Genomic DNA, 20460 nt, shown 5'->3' on the forward strand with positions numbered 1-20460 from the left:
ACTGAAATGGTTCTGAAGTAAATAACGCTAACAGATAACGCCAACCCGCTTTTATTCCACCCTCCCTGGTCCACCAGGCTGACTGGAAAGCTGAAGTTTTCTTCCAGTATCCAAAAATTCCAAAATGCTGGTCCCATATTTAAAATGAATTTTCTTACAGTACTTTACTAGTAGTTGTATACCATGCAATCCTATGCACATATCTATTAAATTGCACCTATCTATCATCCTAATCTTTATATAGTGCCTTTCCTGTCTCTCCATAGATCTTGCTCTCTGTCTGTCTATTTTTGTGTGTGTGGTGCTTTTTACTTACCTATTAAGCAGATCAAAATGTGCTTTATAATAGAAATGTCTCTCAATCTGTTATATAGTGCCTTTCCTATCACTTGACCTAGTATTCTGTATAGTGCCTTCCACACTAACTGACCCTTATGTAGTGCCTTACACTTATCTGTATATCTCAGGGGTCCTCAATCCCAGTCCTGGAGGGCCGCAGTGGCTGCAGGTTTTTGTTCTGACCTGGTTGCTTAATTAGAAAGCAATTCTTGCCAATAAAGCACTAACAAGCTATGAAATTAAATGAACTCTGCTATGTCAGCTCATTCTCACATCCTAGATTTTCTTTCCCTTTCTATCATGCAAATGATTTGAAGGCTAAAATGGACGAGTAATTCTCAGTCCTTCACTTTTTTCTCTTCATTTTTCTTCCAAGTATTTAATTAAACCCAATAGTGCAGATAAATACACACAGGTGTCAATGTAAAGAAGCTAAATGGAGAAATGCTGCTCTCTCTTGTCATTTGCATGGTATTGATAATAAGGAGGGCGGCACGGTGGCGCAGTGGTAGCGCTGCTGCCTTGCCTGTGTGGAGTTTGCATGTTCTCCCCGTGTCTGCGTGGGTTTCCTCCCACAATCCAAAGACATGCAGGTTAGGTGGATTGGCGATTCTAAATTGGCCCTGGTGTGTGTTTGTGTGTGTCCTGCGGTGGGTTGGCACCCTGCCCAGGATTGGTTCCTGCCTTGTGCCCTGTGTTGGCTGGGATTGGCTCCAGCAGACCCCTGTGACCCTGTATTCGGATTCAGCGGGTTGGAAAATGGATGGATGGATGATAATAAGGAGCAATTCAAATAGCTGTTTAAGACAAAATGAAGCAATAAGGGCTCAAAATCACTAAAGTGAAGCAGAAGTGTTACTTTAGCAATAAGTGCTTTTTATTAAGCAACTGGGTTGGAGCAAAAACCTGCAGCCACTGCGGCTCTCTAGGACCGGGATTGAGGACCCCTGGTCTATCTATTGCTAACATATTTTGCCTTTCATATCGCTCTCTTGTCTAATTTAACCTTTATATATATATATATATATATATATATATAGCGCCTTTCACACTTAGGTAATCTTTTATATCCCACTTCGATCTATCGACTTACACATCGCTCGGTGTAATCTAACTAGCGCTTTCCACCTATCTTTATATCTCTCTGATATATAGCGCCTTTCACGCCTGTCTAAGCTCTTGTGTAGTGATTGCCACGTGTGCCTGTCTCTCACCTCTCTCTGTTTCTGTCTGTCTGTCCTTCAACTGATGAGTCAAGCGATTATGAAGTTTAAACGCCAATCCAGGTAAGTGCGGTTTACGCTGAGCCGCAGGTGACTTTTGTCCCACTTTTTGTTCCCCGCTGTCTTGACGTTCAGGTTTGGTTTTTTTTTTTTTTCTCGTGGTAAAGATGACCACACACCCCCTCAACACACACCTCCTAATGTTCAACAAAAACCCTGTTTACATCCCAACAGGTTTTACAGCTGAGAAAGTTCCAGAGAACTTGGATGCAGTGGTGATTGGCAGCGGCATCGGGGGACTTGGAGTCGCAGCCATTTTGGCCAAGGCTGGCAAGCGAGTGCTGGTTCTGGAGCAGCATAGCCGAGCCGGCGGGTGCACCCACACCTTCAGCGACAAAGGCTTTGAGTTTGATGTCGGTGAGTGTCTCCTCTTAATGCACGTCCCTAATGATGTCACCCTCGTGTCAAATGTAGGTAAGAGTGTCTCATGGACTGGCCGAGTGGCCCGTGTGTTTGCAAAATGATCTTGGGAACACCTGGTGCCCTTTCCAGGGCCTCTTCCGGCTTTGTACCAAAGGCTTCTATGATTAGCTTTGGCCGCCTCCACCTCCACCCTGAATTGGATCGAGTTTAAAGACTTTGTTGGCGTTTAGATAGATAGATAGATAGATAGATGAAAGGCACTGTATAATGGATAGATAGAGTGAAAGGCACTATATGATAGATAGATAAATAGATAGATAGATAAAAGGCACTATATAATAGATAGATAGACAGATAGATAGATAGATAGTGAAAGGCACTGTATAATGGATAGATAGAGTGAAAGGCACTATATGATAGATAGAGTGAAAGGCACTGTATGATAGAGAGAGAGAGAGAGATAGATAGATAGATACTTTATTAATCCCAAGGGGAATTTCACATAATCCAGCAGCAGTATACTGATACAAAAAACAATATTAAATTAAAGAGTAATAAAAATGCATGTAAAAGCAGACATTAACTTTTGTATAATGTTAACGTTTACCCCCCGAGTCGCATAGTGTGGGGTCTCCTCAGTCTGTCAGTGGAGCAGGATGGTGACAGCAGTCTGTCTCTGAAGCTGCTCCTCTGTCTGGAGATGATCCTGTTCAGTGGATTCTCCATGATTGACAGGAGTCTGCTCAGCGCCCGTCGCTCTGCCACGGATGTCAAACTGTCCAGCTCTGTGCCTACAATAGAGCCTGCCTTCCTCACCAGTTTGTCCTTCTTCTTTACGCTGCCTCCCCAGCATACCACCACGTAGAAGAGGGCGCTTGCCACAACCGTCTGATAGAATATCTGCAGCATCTTATTGCAGATGTTCAAGGACACCAGCCTTCTAATGAAGTCTAGTCGGCTCTGTCCTCTCAGATCATCAGTATCGACAGTCCAGTCCAGTTTATCATCCAGCTGCACTCCCAGGTATTTATAGGTCTGCACAGTCACCTCTGATGATCACGGGGTCCATGAGGGGCCTGGGCCTCCTAAAGTCCACCACCAGCTCCTTGGTCTTGCTGGTGTTCAGGTTAAGCATCAGATTGATGTCCTGGCACAGACAAGTCAGCAGATAGGCCTCTTCTCTGCAGCTGTTTCGTCATTGTTGGTGGCCAGGCCTGCGATGGCAGTGTCATCAGTAAATGTATTGATGGTGCTGGAGCTGCATCTGAACATGGAGGCATAGCAGAGACTCAGCACGTGACCCTGTGGAGCACCCATGATGAGGGTGAGTGATGGTGGACGTGGACTGACTGAGGCCTGTTAGTCAGAAAGTCCAATTAACAGATGATGGCCCCGAGTACCAAGCTTCAGCTTTGATGGCCCAACGGTGTGAAATACTGAGCTGAAGTCTATAAACGGGACTGGCAGAGCAGCTTTTGAGATTGAGGTATGCCAGGGTGATATGCAGTCCAAGGGATGTGACGAAATGTTGACTGGAGGTGGTCAGGACTGCCCGGAATATTCTGTTTAATGTGACCCAGCCTGTCAAAGCACTTCATCCCAGCAGGCACGAGTGCCACCAGTCCCTTATACAATGCAATACAATCGCTCAAAATCTCACAGTGGGCTTTAACAGGCCCTGCCTTTTGACAGCACCCCAGCCTTGACTCTCTAAGAAGAAAAGGAAAAACTCCCAATAAAAAAACACTGTAGGCAAAAAGAATTGAAGAAACCTTGGGAAAGGCAAGAGAGAAGACCCCCTTTCCAGGTAGGTTGGGCGTACAGTGGGTGTCAAAAAGAAAAAAAAAAGGGGGGGGGTCAAGACAATACAAGACACAGAACACCAGTCATCCTCAATACAATATACAGTAATAGTACAATAGAAATATTACAAGTACAGAGCAGAATTTAACAGGAGATGATATCCCATAATACAATTTGGATTTGTTCAGAGCATCCTGGAGCCCACGGCCATCAAGCCGCCTCCCCCTATTGGCCATTCCACTTCTGAGTCAGCGCTGGGCCAGCCAATCTGAAGACAGGACCCCTCAACCCGATGATTCCAGTTCTCCCCCATCAGAGATGACTTGACCTTAGGCAGGCAGAACAACTTGGCAGGTGGGCAGTGGCACCAAGTGGCACATTTGAGTACAGAGAAGAGAAATTGAACAGGTGAGAGTCAGTGACAAATTAGAACTGTCATGTTACTGATGTTTTAGTGATAATGACTGTCTGTTCAGTTAATCAGCAGCTCTAGTCAGGGTGGGCTAAACTGAAGTCGTGAGTCTTTAAAAGCTGAGACCAAAGGGGCATCTCTTATACAATACAATGTACTTTTGTAGAGCCCAAAATCACACTAGGAGAGCCGCAATGGGCTTTAACAGGCCCTGCCCCTTGACAGCCCCCCTGCCTCGACTCTTTAAGAAGATTTGGAAAAACTCCCCCAAAAAAACCCTTGTAGGGGGAAAAATGGAAGACACCTTGGGAAAGGCAGTTCAGAGAGAGACCCCCTTTCCAGGTAGGTTGGGCGTGCAGTGGGTGTCAAAAAGGAGGCTCAGTACAATACACAGAACACAAATCATCCTCAATACAATATAATAGTAAAATAAAAATATAAGTACAGGGCAGAATTTAACAATAGGTGATATCCCATAATATGATTTGGATTTGTTCAGAGAGTCCTGGAGTCCTCGGCCATCAAGCCGCCTCCCCCTATTGGCCATTCCACTTCTGAGTCAGCGCTGGGCCAGCCAATCTGAAGACAGGACCCCTCAACCCGACAATTCCTGTGATCCTCCATCAGGGATGACTTGACCTTAGGCAGGCAGAACAACTTGGCGGGTGGGCCGTGTCACCAAGTGGCACATTTGAGTACAGAGAAGAGAAACAGAATAGGCGAGGGTCAGTGACAAATTCTAACTGTCATGTTACTTGTGTTTTAGTGCTAATGACTAACAACAGAGATGCAGTCTGCACAGTTAGTCAGCGGCTCTAGTCAGGGTGTGCTAAACTGAAGCTGTGAGTCTTTTAAACGCTGAGACCAAAGGGGCACCTCTTATAGTAGCAGGCAGACCAGTCCACAGTTTAGGGGCCCTGTAAGTAAAAGCTCGACCTCCCACTGTTATTTTATTAATCCTTGGAATCCTAAACAGACCGGCATCTTGAGATCTTAATGTGCGCTCAGGTTTGTAAGTCGTGAGAAGTTCAGACAAGTAAGCCGGACCTCGGCCACTTAGGGCTTTATACGTTAAAAGGAGGATTTTAAAATCTGTCCTCAACTTAACCAGGAGTCAATGTGTGATTCTAATGGTGGCTCATGTCATGATTTGAATAAGTGAACGAAGAAACAAAGTTGGACATTTGATCATGGCGAGTGGTGATCATTTGAAATGCCATTGTTTGAGTTTTTCTTATACAAGTCTTTTCCCCCTTGCAGGCATCCATTACATCGGCGAGCTACAGGAGCACCGGTCACTGCGGGTTTTGGCGGATCAGCTTACAGATGGACAACTGCAGTGGGCTCCCTTGGACAATCCTTATGATGTCCTTGTGCTGGGCAGTCCAGACTCGAGGCGCGAGTACCCCATTTATAGTGGAGAGCGGCGCTTCACAGACGAGCTCAAGAAACGCTTCCCCGATGAGAGCGCAGCCATCGACAGGTTTACTCAGCTGGCGCAGGTAAAGGCTTAATGGTCCTGGGCATCCCAAGTATGAGGGGGGTTGTGTGGGGGTTTCATTGTTTCAAAATATTTTCCAGCCGTTCAGTGTCTGCCCCCGTACACGGGTCAGGGTCACAGGAGGAAGTGTTTTCTATTTTGGAGCACAGAGAAATTCCTCCCTCCTTCTTCTTCCTCTTTCGGCTGCTCCCATTAGGGGTCCCCACAGCGGATCATCTTCTTCCATATCTTCCTGTCCTCGTCATCTTGTTCTGTTACACCTTCACCTGCATGTCTTCTCTCACCACAGCCATAAACCTCCTCTTAGTCCTTCCTCTTCTCCTCTTGCCAGGCAGCTCTATCCTTAACATCCTTCTCCCAGTATACCCAGCATCTCTCCTCTGCACATGTCCAAACCAATGTCATCTTGCCTCTCTGACTTTGTCTCCCAACCGTCCAACCTGAGCTGACCCTCTAATGTCCTCATTTCTAATCCTGCCCGTCCTCGTCACACCCAATGCCAATCTTACCGTCTTTAACTCTGCCACCTCCAGCTCTGTCTCCTGTGCCACCATCTTCAGCCCATATAACATAGCTGGTCTCACTACCGTCCCTGTCACTCTTGCTGATACTCGTCTGTCACAGATTACTCCTGACACTCTCCTCCACCAATTCCACCCTGCCTGCACTCTCTTCTTCACTTCTCTTTCACACTCCCCATTACTCTGTACTGTTGATCCCAAGTATTTAATCTCCTCCACCTTCACCAACTCTACTCCCCTCATCCTCACCATTCCTCTGACCTCCCTCTCATTCACACACATGTATTCTGTCTTGGTGGTCCTTCTGACTTTCATTCCTCTCATATCTCCACCTCTCCAGGGTCTCCTCCACCTGCTCACTACAGATCACAATGTCATCAGCAAACATCACAGTCCACGGGGACTCCTGTCTCATCTCGTCTGTCAGCCTGTCCGTCGACATTGCAAATAAGAAAGGGGCTCGGGGCCGATCCAGTTGGTTTGAGATACTGCCACTCGGCTCCCAGTCTGGTGACTCCCTGTTTGATCTTCACACGCTCTTATTGTATAGCACAGTGGCCTGGTGGTTCATCTTGCTGCTCTACAGTTCTGTAGACTTGGGTTCAGATCCAGAATGGTGGCTGAGTGTTCAGCTGTGCCAGAGCCCCAGGTTCATATCTCGACCTTTTAACTGTCCATGTGATTTTCATGCACTTCGAAGGTGTGGGACAGTGGCCTAGTGGTTAGTCGTGCTGTTCTGAAGACCTGCATTCAAATTGCAGACTGGCCATTTTCTTACGATGTTTACAAGCACATAGTCTTTCATATCTATCTATCTGTATCTATTTAGTGTAATGTAGTGCCTTTCCTATGTTGACGGATGGACAGGACCATTACCCGGCCGAGTGAGAGACTGTTTGGGACGTTATCTCCCCCGAGATGGTAGAGGGTAGTCTTTCTGGGTTGCCACAGCACCCTGGAGTCCCGCAGGGCATGCTGGGAGTTGTAGTTTGGAGCAGCCCTGTTGGGCTCAGGGTGAGCTGTAGGTGAAGCCGGCTCGTTGGAGGAACCTCAGCCTGAAGAAGGTCGAGAAACACCTGGAGCAGTTCAAAAAGTAGCCACCTGACCATCAATCAGGGTGGTGGAGGACAACAACAACCACATTTATTTCTATAGCACATTTTCATACAAGCAGTAGCTCAAAGTGCTTTACAAAATGAAGAACAGAACAATAGACACAATAAAAAATAAAAATAAGTCAACATTAACATCGAATAAGAGTGAGGTTCAATGGCCAGGGGGGACAGGAAAAAAAAAAAAACTCCAGACCGCTGGAGAAAAAATAAAATCTGTAGGGATTCCAGACCATGAGACCACCCAGTCCCCTCTGGACAACGCTTGCGAGGAGGAGTGGAGGCAAAGAACAACAACATTTATTTCTATAGCACATTTTCATACAAACAAATGTAGCTCAAAGTGCTTTACAAAATGAAGAATAGAAAACTAGAAGACACAATAAAAAATAAAAATAAGTCCACATTAATTAACAGAATAAGTAAGGTCCGATGGCCAGGGTGGACAGAAAAAACCAGGGCTGTGGAGTCGGAGTCGGAGACAATTTTGGGTACCTGGAGTCGGCAAAAAGTTAACCGACTCCGACTCCTACTAAATTTAAATGGGAATTAAAAAAGTAAGTTGAAATGTCCCAATTCACAAACAGTCATCATGAACTACGTCTCTGCTGTAAGAATAAAGCCCAATGCATGCAGTGCATACATAATGTTACCACAAAACGAACATGTCAAGTACCCATGAAGCATGCTTTTCATTGACTGTATGCGTCGCTATATGGGATGTAATGCACAGCTAAGGTGCGGCACCGCTTTCCATTGTGTCGCTGTGAACTGTGAACCTAGCCTAAAGCCCCCCGTACATTTACAGATGCACTGCCGATTTTTCGCCCGTTCAACGAGTCATCACGCGTCAAAACGCCTGAAAAATCATCAGGTGTGTTCTCAGCTCCCCTTTGCTATGCGCTAGTGAAGGGGGCCGAAGGAGCCGAGAACACAGATCTCCCTACCGGTCTCCAGCAGACTCTTGTTCTGCTGATCAGCTGGCCGGTGAGTGACACAATGCACTAAACTCCGGCTGGCTGACAGAGGAGACGGCCACTAGAGGAGACAGAGGCATCACGTTACTTTGGATGGGGGCGGTGGTCGAGATTTTTGGCAAGCTGGATCTGCCCGTCCATGTGGACACCTGCAATCTGCGGCCGCCAATCAATTGTGTTTGTCTTTAATCTGGCATCATAGTAGAGTGTTGGCTTCCTAGCCAGTAGTTCTGTGGTGAAATGACATGCATGTTGCCTTCCTTTCCTTCAATGGATGTAGAAAATACATTAGCATAGTATATACATACAGAGGAGTCGGGGAGTCGGAAGATTTAGAAACGTCGGAGCATTTATCTATCAACTCCACAGCCCTGGAAAAAAAACAAAAAAAAAACTCCAGAGGCTGGAGGAAAAAAAAATTATTAAAGAAGAAGAAGAAAGGCCTGTGTTCGCTTGTATCTGGTGCTGTGTACTGTTTTGTGAAGCGAGGAGCGAGAGGAAGACTTAACCCCACTGAAGAATAAATGAGTGCTGTTTTGAACTTCTCACACAGAGAAGCTGAGACACGGTTTGGGAAGCGGTACGCCCTCTTGGTGGACCACACTGTCTATATCTGTCATATTGTGCGTTTGCCATCTGTCATATAGTGCCTTTCTAGCTATATAGCCACATAAACTTTTATCCTCCTTTGTTTCATTAAAATAATGCAGTGAAGTTTATTGTGTTGATAGCGGGGTGCCCCTTTTTGTCTTTCTGTGTCATATCAGGTGGTTGGCCATGATGTGAGGTTCCTGGCGATACTGAAGATGATACCCAAGCTGGCGGCAAAGTTCCTCATCGGCACCGGACTCCTCAAAGTCATCTCCCCGTTTTTTAGAATGGCGCCCCGCAGCCTCGCTGAAGTTATGGAGGAGCTGACGGCCAACAAGGAGCTGCAGGCGACGTTCAGCTACATCTTTGGAACCTACGGTAAGCGAGGCGGCGGCGTGTGTCGTCAAGTCAGTGGGAATGAACGGTGTGTGAGAGACACATGGATAGAACACGGCACAAATGACGAGGGACCACAAACCCACCTAAATCTAAAGGGGACCAAATGCCTCACAGTGAGTCAAAAAAACGACGACCATGCAATTTCGGTGGCAGTTAAGCAGGCCGCCTTTATCTGTAGAAGTTTTTGTTAATGACCCGCCACTTTGCTGGGTTCAGTAGCAGGGAATTGTTATTTTCTGGTCGGACAGCACGCTGAGTGATGGTCCTAAAGGGAGGGCTGTTCTATTTCAGACCGTTGGAGAAGAGTCCATAATCCAGCTGAACAGTCAGCCGGATTGCATGATTGTGCCACGTGATTAACACAGCAGGAACTCGGAGAAGGGGCTCCACGCGACATTGTGGCTACTTGAGACGCCTTTCCACTACTCGACTCGCCCACTAAAAGATACTCCTGCATGACAGCCATCATTATTCGTGAGTCAGATACTTTAACTCTCCCACGACCCTAATCTTAACCAACGTGTGAAGACGAGGCTGAAGATGGCGACTTATTCCCCGGCTCCTTATTCACTGCTCCATATTCAATACCGGCCAGCGAATTCTAACTCTCTTTGTGTAAACTTTGTCAAGCTGCAGTTGAGCTTTTCCTGCCCCAGGATGGGTACCCGTGTCAAACAGAATGGCAAAGTTGGCACACTCCAATATCTAGTAAAATAGCATGCACTGTGAGGTTTGAATGGGACTGTAAAGGGTTAAAATTGCATTGTGTCACCCCCAGTTGTCACACTTTTATAAAAAGGCTGATGCCATGGTTAAGGTTCAGCTGAGTTTTGCCCGGCCCAGGAAGAGCTGCAACTTGACCAAGTTTCAACAAAGTGTCAGAATTAGCGAGAAGCATCAGGCTGCGGCCAGGACGGTTTTAGGCCTCTGACAGAACTGAACCCCTGCGGTGGGTTGGCACCCTGCCTGGGATTGTTTCCTGCCTTGTGCCCTGTGTTGGCTGGGATTGGCTCCGGCAGACCCCCGTGACCCTGTGTTCGGATACAGCGGGTTGGAAAATGGATGGATGGAGCAGAACTGAACCCTTCAGACACTATGAGGCCCGGACCCTCCTTGCATAAGATGTACTTTTGAAGTACTTTCACATTTCATGTCAAGTCGTCCAGTCATATACAATGCAGGCTGACGCTGTACAACGGCAACCAATGTGGAAATAAAAATCTCACATTACTCGTGTCGCAACCAGTTGTATGCTAACATCGTGCAAGATACACGTACAAAATCTTGAAATAAATAAATACAGATGCTTGTGGAAAATGAAAGTTGTCCACAAAAAGGAAGCCTCCCTTGAGGTTTTGTGCCATATTGTTGCTGGTAATGGTGTCCTGGTTGCAAGTGTGTGGCATGCGATGCCAGACGCACGTATAAATCGCAGCAGCAGCCATCATCCCCTCATGCAGGTTTCTGGATATATTACCAAAAGTATCGGGACGCCTGCCTTTACCCACACATGAACTTTCTTGACATCCCACTCTTAACCCACAGGCTGTAATATGGAGTCGGCCCACCCTTTGCAGCACTAACAGCTTCAACTCTTCTGGGAAGGCTTTCCACAAGGTGTAGGAGTGAGTGTGTTTATGGGGATTTGTGACCAGGAGAGCATCGGCGAGGTCAGGCGCTGATGTTGGATGAGAAGGCTTTGCTCGCTCGCAGTCTCCGCTCAGACTCATCCTGAAGGTGAGGTCAGGGCTCTGTGCAGCCACACCAAACTCGCTCCTCCATTTCTTTATAGACCTTGCTGTGTGCCCTGGTGTGTGTGTGCAGTCATGTTGCCATCCCACAAACTGTTCCCACCAAAGTCCAAAATGGCTTTGCATGATGAAGCATTAAGAGTTCCTTTCACTGGATCTAATGGGCCAAGTCCTAACCCCACACCGTAATCCCCCCTCCAGCAAACTTAACACTTGGCACAGTGCAGTCAGGCGAGTCCCGTTCTCCTGGCAAGTGCAAAAAACCAGACCTGTCCATCGGATTTGTCACCCCAGAGGACACGTCTGCACTGCTCTCGAGTCCAGTGGCGGTGTGGTGGGCTTTACACCACTGCATCCGACGCTTTGCATTGCACTTGGTGATGTCAGACTTGGCTGCGGCTGCTCGGCCATGGAGACCCATTCACTCCCTGAAGCTCTCTCTCTACGCTGCACTGTTCTTGAGATTTTGGAGGTCTGTAGCTATTGACTCTGCGGGAAGTTGGCAACTTCTGCCCACCTCAGCATGTGCTGTCCCCTCTCTGTGATTTGATGTGGCCTACCATTTGGTGCCTGAGTTGCTGTTGTTCTCGATTGCTTCCACTTTGTTATAACACCACTGACACCTGACTGTAGAATATTTAGTAACCCGGAAATGACACGAATGGCACAGGTGGCATCCTGTCACGGCACCACACTTGAACTCACCGAGTTTCTCCTGAGAGCCACCCATTCTGTCACAAATGTTTGTAGAGGCCAGCAGTCTGCATGCCGAGGTGTTCGATGTTATACACCTGTGGCCGTTGAAGTGACTGGAACACCCGAAGTCAATGATTTGGAGGGGGGGGGTCCTAATACCTTTGACAACACATTGTATAAAAGCTAAATTGCTTGCATGTGTCAGTTTTCCAAGGGTAGTCCTGGCACAAAAAACCCAACCAAGGCGGCTGCTGCTTCTGTCTATCGCCTGATTTCTTCTCTTAATTGGACTCCCCTCCATTAATGAAGCAAGCTGTCATTCCCCGTTTTTTTTCTTTCTTTCTTGTGTCAACAACAACAACATTTATTTCTATAGCACATTTTCATACAAACAGTAGCTCAAAGTGCTTTACATATTAAAGAATAGAAGACACAATAAAAAATAAAAATAAGTCAACATTAATTAACATAGAATAAGAGTAAGGTCCAATGACCAGGGGGGACAGAAAAAAAAAAAACTCCAGACGACCGGAGAAAAAAAATAAAATCTGCAGGGATTCCAGACCATGAGACCACCTGACCAGTCCCCTCTGGGCAATCTACCTAACATAAGTGAAACAGTCCTCTTTGGATTTATGGTTTTCACGGAAGGACTTGATGATGATGATGATGATGATGATCACGTGGACTTCTGGCTTTTAGTCCATCAATGCTGGGGCATCATGATGCTTTGAGTAGGTTGGTGTTGGCGCAGGCCGCCACCACAGAGAGACCAGAAAAAGAAACAGAAGAGAGAGTTAGGGTCAGTACGGATTATAGAGCCTCCATGCATAGTTATTATGATGAACTGAACATACAGAGTATCAGGATTAAGTTAAAGTGAAGTTAGGAGAAGGCCATGTTACAGTAACGTGTGTTCAGCAGTGTTTTAAAGTGCTCTACTGTATCAGCCTGGTGAATTCCTATTGGCAGGCTATTCCAGATTGTAGGTTCATAACAGCAGAAGGCCGCCTGCCCGCCTCAACACTTCTTTTAAGTTTTGTTCTTGGAATTCTAAGGAGACACTCATTTGAAGATCTAAGGTTACGATTTGGAATATAACGTGTCAGACATTCCGATATATAAGATGGAGCAGATTATTTAAGGCTTTATAAACCATAAGCAGAATTTTAAAGTCAATCCTGAATGACACAGGTGACCAGTGTAGTGACATCAAAACTGGAGAAATGTGTTCGGATTTTCTTTTCCTAGTTAGGATTCTAGCAGCTCCATTCTGCACTCGTTGCAAGTGATTTATGTCTTTCTTGGGTAGTCCTGAGAGGAGTGCGTTACAGTAATCTAGTCGACTGAAAACAAACGCGTGAATTAATTTCTCAGCATCTTTCAGTGATATAAGAGGTCTAACTTTACTTATGTTTTTAGGTGACAAAATGCTGCCCTAGTGGTCTGATGAATATGTGATTTAAAGTTCAGGTTACAGTCAACGGTTACCCCTAAGTTTTTTACTTCCGTCTTAACTTCCAATCCTAATGCGTCAACTTTATTTCTGATAACCTCACTGAATCCGTTTTTGCCAATCAATACAATTTCAGTTTTCTCTTTATTTAGTTTGAGAAAATGACTATTCATCCATTCAGAAATACCAGTAAGACACTGTGTTAGTGAATTGAGAGAGTCGGGGTCATCAGGTGCCATTGATAAGTACAGCTGTGTGTCATCAGCATAGCTGTGGTAGCTCACGTTGTGCCCTGAGATAATCTGACCTAACGGAAGCATGTAGATTGAGAAGAGCAGCGGACCAGGATAGAGCCTTGTGGACCACCATATTGGATATCAGGGGTCTTTGAGATTTGATTCCCACAACTCACAAAGAGTTTTTTCCCTGCCAGGTAGGATTCAAACCAATTTAAGACCCTGCCAGAGAGGCCCACCCATTGACTAAGGTGATTTCTAAGAATGTTGTGATCAATGGTGTCAAATGCAGCACTCAGATCTAAGAGGATGAGAACAGATAAATGGCCTCTGTCTGCGTTCACTCGCAAGTCATTTACTACTTTAACGAGTGCAGTTTCTGTGCTGTGTCATATTGATGTTGATGATTAATATTTAAGTCATTTTTCCTTAATTGCCTTGTACACATTTAAAATATACACACACATATATTGTTTTTTTTTTTTTTCATTTTATTGATATCACACAACATTCCATACAAATGGATCAATTTTACAAGAATAGGATTGAAAACAAATAAAAATTGGTATGGTTTCAGGAGTCTTGTAGTCTGTGCCAGGCTTCACTAATGCCCAGTCGGCTGCGTTGTTTTAAATGTACAGGGTGAGGTGTGAAGGGGACATCGGCTTCCATTTTTTATTTGTCATTTACAGAAGCTTCAAGTCCCCAATTATTTTGGCCTCCCTTTCTTTTGTGTATCGTGGCCTCCTCTGATCTCATCTCGTGTGTGAAAGCCCAACCAGAATGGTCATCCGATGTCTAGCCACAGGGACACAACTCTGTGGTGCCACTTGAAAAAGTCGCCATGCACCAAACTGGCAAATCCTAAACCTTTTAGAAGTTGATTTTTTTTTTTTTCTTTTCTAATTGTTAAAAACTTTCCTCTCTTTGTCTTTCAGGAGTCATTCCCAAAAATGCAAGCTTTTCATTACATGCCTTACTGATTTCCCATTACCTGGAAGGGGCCTGGTATCCTCAAGGGGGCTCCAGTGAGATTGCTTTCCATCTCATCCCTGTCATCGAGAAGGCCGGCGGTGCAGTGCTTACCCGAGCGCCGGTGAGGCAGATTCTGGTAAATGAAGCCAAGAAGGCATATGGTAAGTTAACCCCTCGGCCCACCAGTGGTACCCTTCTAAGAACATCTACCCACTACATCCAGTAGAGGGCACAAGCTCCTTAAGAGTGTGTTCATTTAGAACCGCTGCTCACAGTTGACCCTGCATATACATAACAATGGTGGAGCTATTAGATAGATAGATAGATAGGTAGATACTTTATTAATCCCAAGGGAAATTCCCATACTCCAGCAGCAGCATACTGATAAAGTACAATATTAAATTAAAGAGTGATGACAATGCAGGTATAACAGACAATAACTTTGTATAATATTAACATTTACCCCCCGAGTCGCATAGTGTGGGGTCTCCTCAGTCTGTCACTGAAGCTGCTCCTCTGTCTGGAGATGATCCTGTTCAGTGGATTCTCCATGATTGACAGGAGTCTGCTCGGTGCCCGTCCCTCTGCCACGGATGTCAAACTGTCCAGCTCCGTGCCTACAATAGAGCCTGCCTTTCTCACCAGTTTGCCCTTCTTCTTTATGCTGCCTCCCCAGCACACCACCGTGTAGAAGAGGGCGCTCACCACAACCGTCTGGTAGAACATCTGCAGCATCTTATTGCAGATGTTGAAGGATGCCAGCCTTCTAATGAAGTATAGTCGGCTCTGTCCTCTCTTGCACAGATCATCAGTATTGGCAGTCCAGTCCAGTTTGTCATCCAGCTGCACTCCCAGGTATTTATAGGTCTGCACCCTCTGCACAGTCACCTCTGATGATCACAGGATCCATGAGGGGCCTGAGCCTCCTAAAGTCCACCACCAGCTCCTTGGTCTTGCTGGTGTTCAGTTGTAGGTGGTTTGAGTCGCACCATTTAGGAAGGCACTGTGCACTGGAGAGATTCCAAAGGACAGGAAAATGGCAAATATCATCCCATTATATAAAAAGGGTGACCGGGCAGATCAGAGCAACTGTAGGCCAGTAAGCTTAACAAGAATCACAGGAACATTAATGGAAGGAATTATTAAGGATAAGATTGAGCAACACATGGCAAGGACAGGACAGTCAGCATGGGGTCAGAAGAGGGAGGTCGTGTTTTACTAACATGTTGGAATTCTATGAGGAGGCAACAAAAGGATACGACCGGAGTGGAGCTTATGATATTATTGATCTGGACTTTCAGAAAGCATTTGATAAGGTGCCACATGAGGGGTTGGGCATCAAGTTAAAAGAAGTGGGAGTTCAGGGTGATGTTTTTAGATGGGTGCAGAATTGGCTCAGACTCAGGAAGCAGAGGGTGATGGTGAGAGGATCCTCATCAGAACTGGCTGATGTTATGAGTGGTGACCAGCAGAGGGCAGTGCTGGGGGGCCACTGCAATTTTTAAATGATTTAGATAGGAATAGGGCGGCACGGTGGCGCAGTGGTAGCGCTGCTGCCTCGCAGTTAGGAGACCCGGGTTCGCTTCCCGGGTCCTCCCTGCGTGGAGTTTGCATGTTCTCCCCGTGTCTGCATGGGTTTTCTCCGGGCGCTCCGGTTTCCTCCCACAATCCAAAGACATGCAGGTTAGGTGGATTGGCGATTCTACATTGGCCCTAGTGTGTGCTTGGTGTGTGGGTGTGTTTGTGTGTGTCCTGCGGTGGGTTGGCACCCTGCCCAGGATTGGTTCCTGCCTTGTGCCCTGTGTTGGCTGGGATTGGCTCCAGTGGACCCCCGTGACCCTGTATTCGGATTCAGCGGGTTAGAAAATGGATGGATGGATAGATAGGAATATAAGTAACAAGCTGGTTAAGTTTGCAGATGATACCAAGATAGGTGGATTAGCAGATAATTTGGAATCCGTTATATCATTACAGAAGGACTTGGACAGCAGACAGGCTTGGGCAGATTTGTGGCAGATGAAATTTAATGTCAGTAAACGTACACCTAGGAAGTAAAAATGTTAGGTTTGAATACACAATGGGCGGTCGGAAAATCGAGAGGACACCTTATGAGAAGGATTTAGGAGTCATAGGGGACTCTAAGCTATCAACTTCCCAACAGTGTTCAGAAGGCATTAAGAAGGCTAACAGAGTGTCAGGTTATATAGCGCCTTGATGTGTGGAGTACAAGTTACAGGAGGTTCTGCTCAAGCTTTATAACACACTGGTGAGGCCTCATCTGGAGTACGGGGTGCAGTTTTGGTCTCCAGGCTACAAAAAGGACATAGCAGCACAAGAGAAGGTCCAGAGAAGAGCGACTAGGCTGATACCGGGGCTACAGGGGTTGAATTATGAGGAAAGATTAAAAGAGCTGAGCCTTTACAGTTTAAGCAAAAGAAGATGAAGAGGTGACCTGACTGAAGTGTTTAAAATTATGAAGGGAATTAGTCCAGTGGATCGAGACTTGTATTTTAAAATGAGTTCAACAAGAACACGGGGACACAGTTGGAAACTTGTTAAGGGTAAATTTCGCACAAACATTAGGAAGTTTTTCTTTACACAAAGAACGACAGACACTTGGAATAAGAGAGCAAGTAGTGTGGTGGACAGTAAGACGTTAGGGACTTTCAAAACTCGACTTGATGTTTTCTTGGAGGAAATAAGTGGACAGGACTGGCGAGCTTTGTTGGGCTGAATGGCCTGTTCTCGTCCAGATTGTTCTAATTCTAATTTAACAAAGTCCTTGATTAGTTTCCTATACTCCTCCTCCTGCCCACTCCTGATGCAGCCCACCATAGCAGTGTCGTCAGTGAACTTTTGCACGTGGCAGGACTCTGAGTTGTATTAGAAGTCTGATGTATGTTGGCTGAACAGGACCGGAGAAAGTCCAGTCCACTGCGGCTCTCCTGTGTTGCTGACCACAATGTCAGACCTGCAGTGCCCGAGACGCACATACTGAGGTCCATCTGTAAGATAGTCCATGATCCATGGCACCAGGTATGAATCTACTGCCATCCCTAATACAAGAGAAATGTGCTATGAGAGAAAGACGAGATTATTGAGCTAGCTTTAAAATTAAATGGTTATCATGCCCGACCTATACATTGTTAATGTGAGTTGATTCTGGGGTTCATCAGCGGTGTGTTCTGCTCCTACTCTGTTCACTGCTGGCATGGACTGGGTGTTGGGCAAAGTCGTGGGGTCCAGTGGCTGTGGGGCATCTGTTGGTGAAGATCTTGACTTTGCTGACGATGCTGTGATCTTCATGGAGTCAATGGAGGCTCTGATCGGGGCGCTCAAGAGACTGAATGAGGGGTCTGAGTATCTGGGCTTGCAAGTGTCCTGTTAAAAACCAGGCTTTTAATGACCTCTTGGGCACGGCCATCAGCAGTGTGTCTGTCTGCACAGAGAGTGTCGTCCTCGTCGAGAGGTTTACTTACCTTGGCACTGACATTCATGTCTCTGGTGACTCTTCCTATGAAGTCAGTAGACGGATTGAGAGAGCATGGGGGCATCATGAGGTCGCTGGACAGGGGTGTGTGGCTCTCTCGATATCTCAGGTCCAAGTCTTTAGAGTCCTGGTGCTTCCTGTCTTGCTATATGGTTGTGAGACATGGACGCTATCCAGTGACCGGAGATGAAGACTCGACTCCTTCATGTGTGATTCATCAGAGGGTCCTCGGGTACCACTGGTTTGACTTTGTGTTGCTCATGGAGTCCCGAATGAGGCACATGACCTGCATTGTGAAGGTAGGTCAGTTACGGCACTACAGCCATGTGGCGCGATTACCTGAGGGTGATCCGGCTCATAGGATCCTCATTGTTGGGGACCAAGTGGCTGGACCAGGCCAAGGGGTCGCCCACGTAACACCTGACTGCGGCAGATATAGGGTGGGACTGGACTGCGTGTCTCCGTAAGGGGGTGCCAACCGGGATCCCGAGCTGTTCAGTTGTGTAGTGGGTGCAGTAACGCGCTGTACCAGTGCATGCTCCCCATCCTCACTTGACGTAACTTTAAAATGAAGACCCCTATGGCTGCAGGTTCTTATTGCCACCAGTTTCACACACAGTGCATCATTGTTTAGTGAGCTGCCCTTTTTTGTTCTCTCTTTCTGCATTATTTGTTGTTGTTTTTTTCCCTTAAACTTGAAACGCTTCCATCTCCATCGCCACTTTCTTTTTAATGTACCCTTTCCCGTTGTATCCCTTAATTGAGTCCAAATGCTAAAGGAGAGCAGAGACTTGAGCGTCACATTTCTGAACAAGCCGTGAAGTCGCCGCTCCTCTTCAGCACTCGGTGCCCTTTGCTGCCATGTCTGCACTGCCCATTGCTCGCCATCTGCCTTTGGCTACGTGGAATTGAACAAACCGGAAAGGAGGCTTTTAAACATGAAAGCTGCAAAAGAAACATCAGCTGTTAAAGCCGTGGCAAAGGAGACAGATAGGGGTGAAGTTCTTAGAAATCCTTGCCAAGAGGAAGTAAAAGCAAGAAATTATTTGTGGATTGTCAATCTGTTTGGAATCAAAACCCAAAGACAAAGTGACAGCGTAAGTCCGTACAAGTGGCATTTACTGTATGTAAGCCATGACAGATGAGCTCCGTCATAAACCAAATGACAAGCGTTTGATCGACGGCTGCCGCCAGGGTGATGGCCCAGTGCCAGCTGTGTGCGTTGGCTCCTCAGCGATGTGGTCAGGCAAGTCTGGGAGGGCAATTCAGCTGGCGGCTTTGGAAATGCAGTCGGGCCAGTTTGGTGCGCGGTGTGTGGAATTTTAGTGTCGGGGTGCCATTTGAACCAACAAAAAAAAAACACTGCGGATTCTTTTTGGATTTCATTAATAAACAACACGGGTGGGCAAAGTCAGTCCTGGGGGGCCGCAGTGGCTGCAGGTTTTTGTTCCAACCCAGGTGTTTAATTAAAAACGGTCTGCGTGGGTTTCCTCCCTCAGTCCAAAGGCATGCAGGTGAGCTGCATTGGCGATCCTAAATTTCCCAGTGTGTGCGTGGTGTGTGTGTGCCCTTCCCGGGGTTTGTTTCCTGCCTTGCGCCCTATGTTGGCTGGGATTGGCTCCAGCAGACCCTCGTGACCCTGTAGTTAGGATATAGTGGGTTGAATAATGACTGACTGACTGAGGTTTTTCCCAGTTAATTGTGGAGTCTGTCAGTGGTGTGTTCTGCTCCTGCTCTGTTCAGCTCATTCTCACATCCTAGATTTTCTTTCCCTTTCTATCATGCAAATGATTTGAAGGCTAAAATGGACGAGTGATTCTCAGTCCTTCAATTTTTTTTCTTCATTTTTCTTTCAAGTATTTAATTAAACCCAATAGTGCAGATAAATACACACAGGTGTAAATGTAAAGAAGCTAAATGGAGAAATGCTGCTCTCTCTTGTCATTTGCATGGTATTGATAATAAGGAGGGCGGCACGGTGGCGCAGTGGTAGCGCTGCTGCCTTGCCTGCGTGGAGCTTGCGTGTTCTCCCCGTGTCTGCGTGGGTTTCCTCCCACAATCCAAAGACATGCAGGTTAGGTGGATTGGCGATTCTAAATTGGCCCTGGTGTGTGTTTGTGTGTGTCCTGCGGTGGGTTGGCACCCTGCCCAGGATTGGTTCCTGCCTTGCGCCCTATGTTGGCTGGGATTGGCTCCAGCAGACCCTCGTGACCCTGTAGTTAGGATATAGTGGGTTGAATAATGACTGACTGACTGACTGAGGTTTTTCCCAGTTAATTGTGGAGTCTGTCAGTGGTGTGTTCTGCTCCTGCTCTGTTCAGCGCTTGTATGGACTGGGTGTTGGGCAGGGCTGTGGGGCATCTGTTGGTAAAGTGGGATTCACGGATCTTGGTTTTGCTGACGATGCTGTGATCTTCGTGGAGTCAATGGAGGCTCTGATGGGGGCTCTCGAGAGACTGGGTGAGGGGTCTGAGTGTCTCAGCTTGCAAGGGTCCTGATTAAAACCAACACCCAGGCCTTTAATGACCTCATGGGCACTGCCATCAGCAGTGTGT

General features: G+C 46.6%; 1 protein-coding gene across 1 annotated transcript in view; it reads left to right on the forward strand.

The window, feature by feature from the left end:
* The window catches only part of LOC120518226 (all-trans-retinol 13,14-reductase-like), a 91114-nt gene that overhangs the window by 24468 nt on the left and 46186 nt on the right, over positions 1–20460 (forward strand). Inside the window, exons 2-5 of the mRNA XM_039740914.1 lie at positions 1797–1979; positions 5461–5702; positions 9079–9280; positions 14379–14576. Coding sequence (XP_039596848.1) covers positions 1797–1979; positions 5461–5702; positions 9079–9280; positions 14379–14576 — 825 coding nt within the window. The remainder of the gene's footprint in view (positions 1–1796; positions 1980–5460; positions 5703–9078; positions 9281–14378; positions 14577–20460) is intronic.

Source organism: Polypterus senegalus, chromosome 17 (genome assembly GCF_016835505.1).
Source record: "Polypterus senegalus isolate Bchr_013 chromosome 17, ASM1683550v1, whole genome shotgun sequence".
In the NCBI taxonomy this organism is placed as follows: Eukaryota; Metazoa; Chordata; class Cladistia; order Polypteriformes; family Polypteridae; genus Polypterus; species Polypterus senegalus.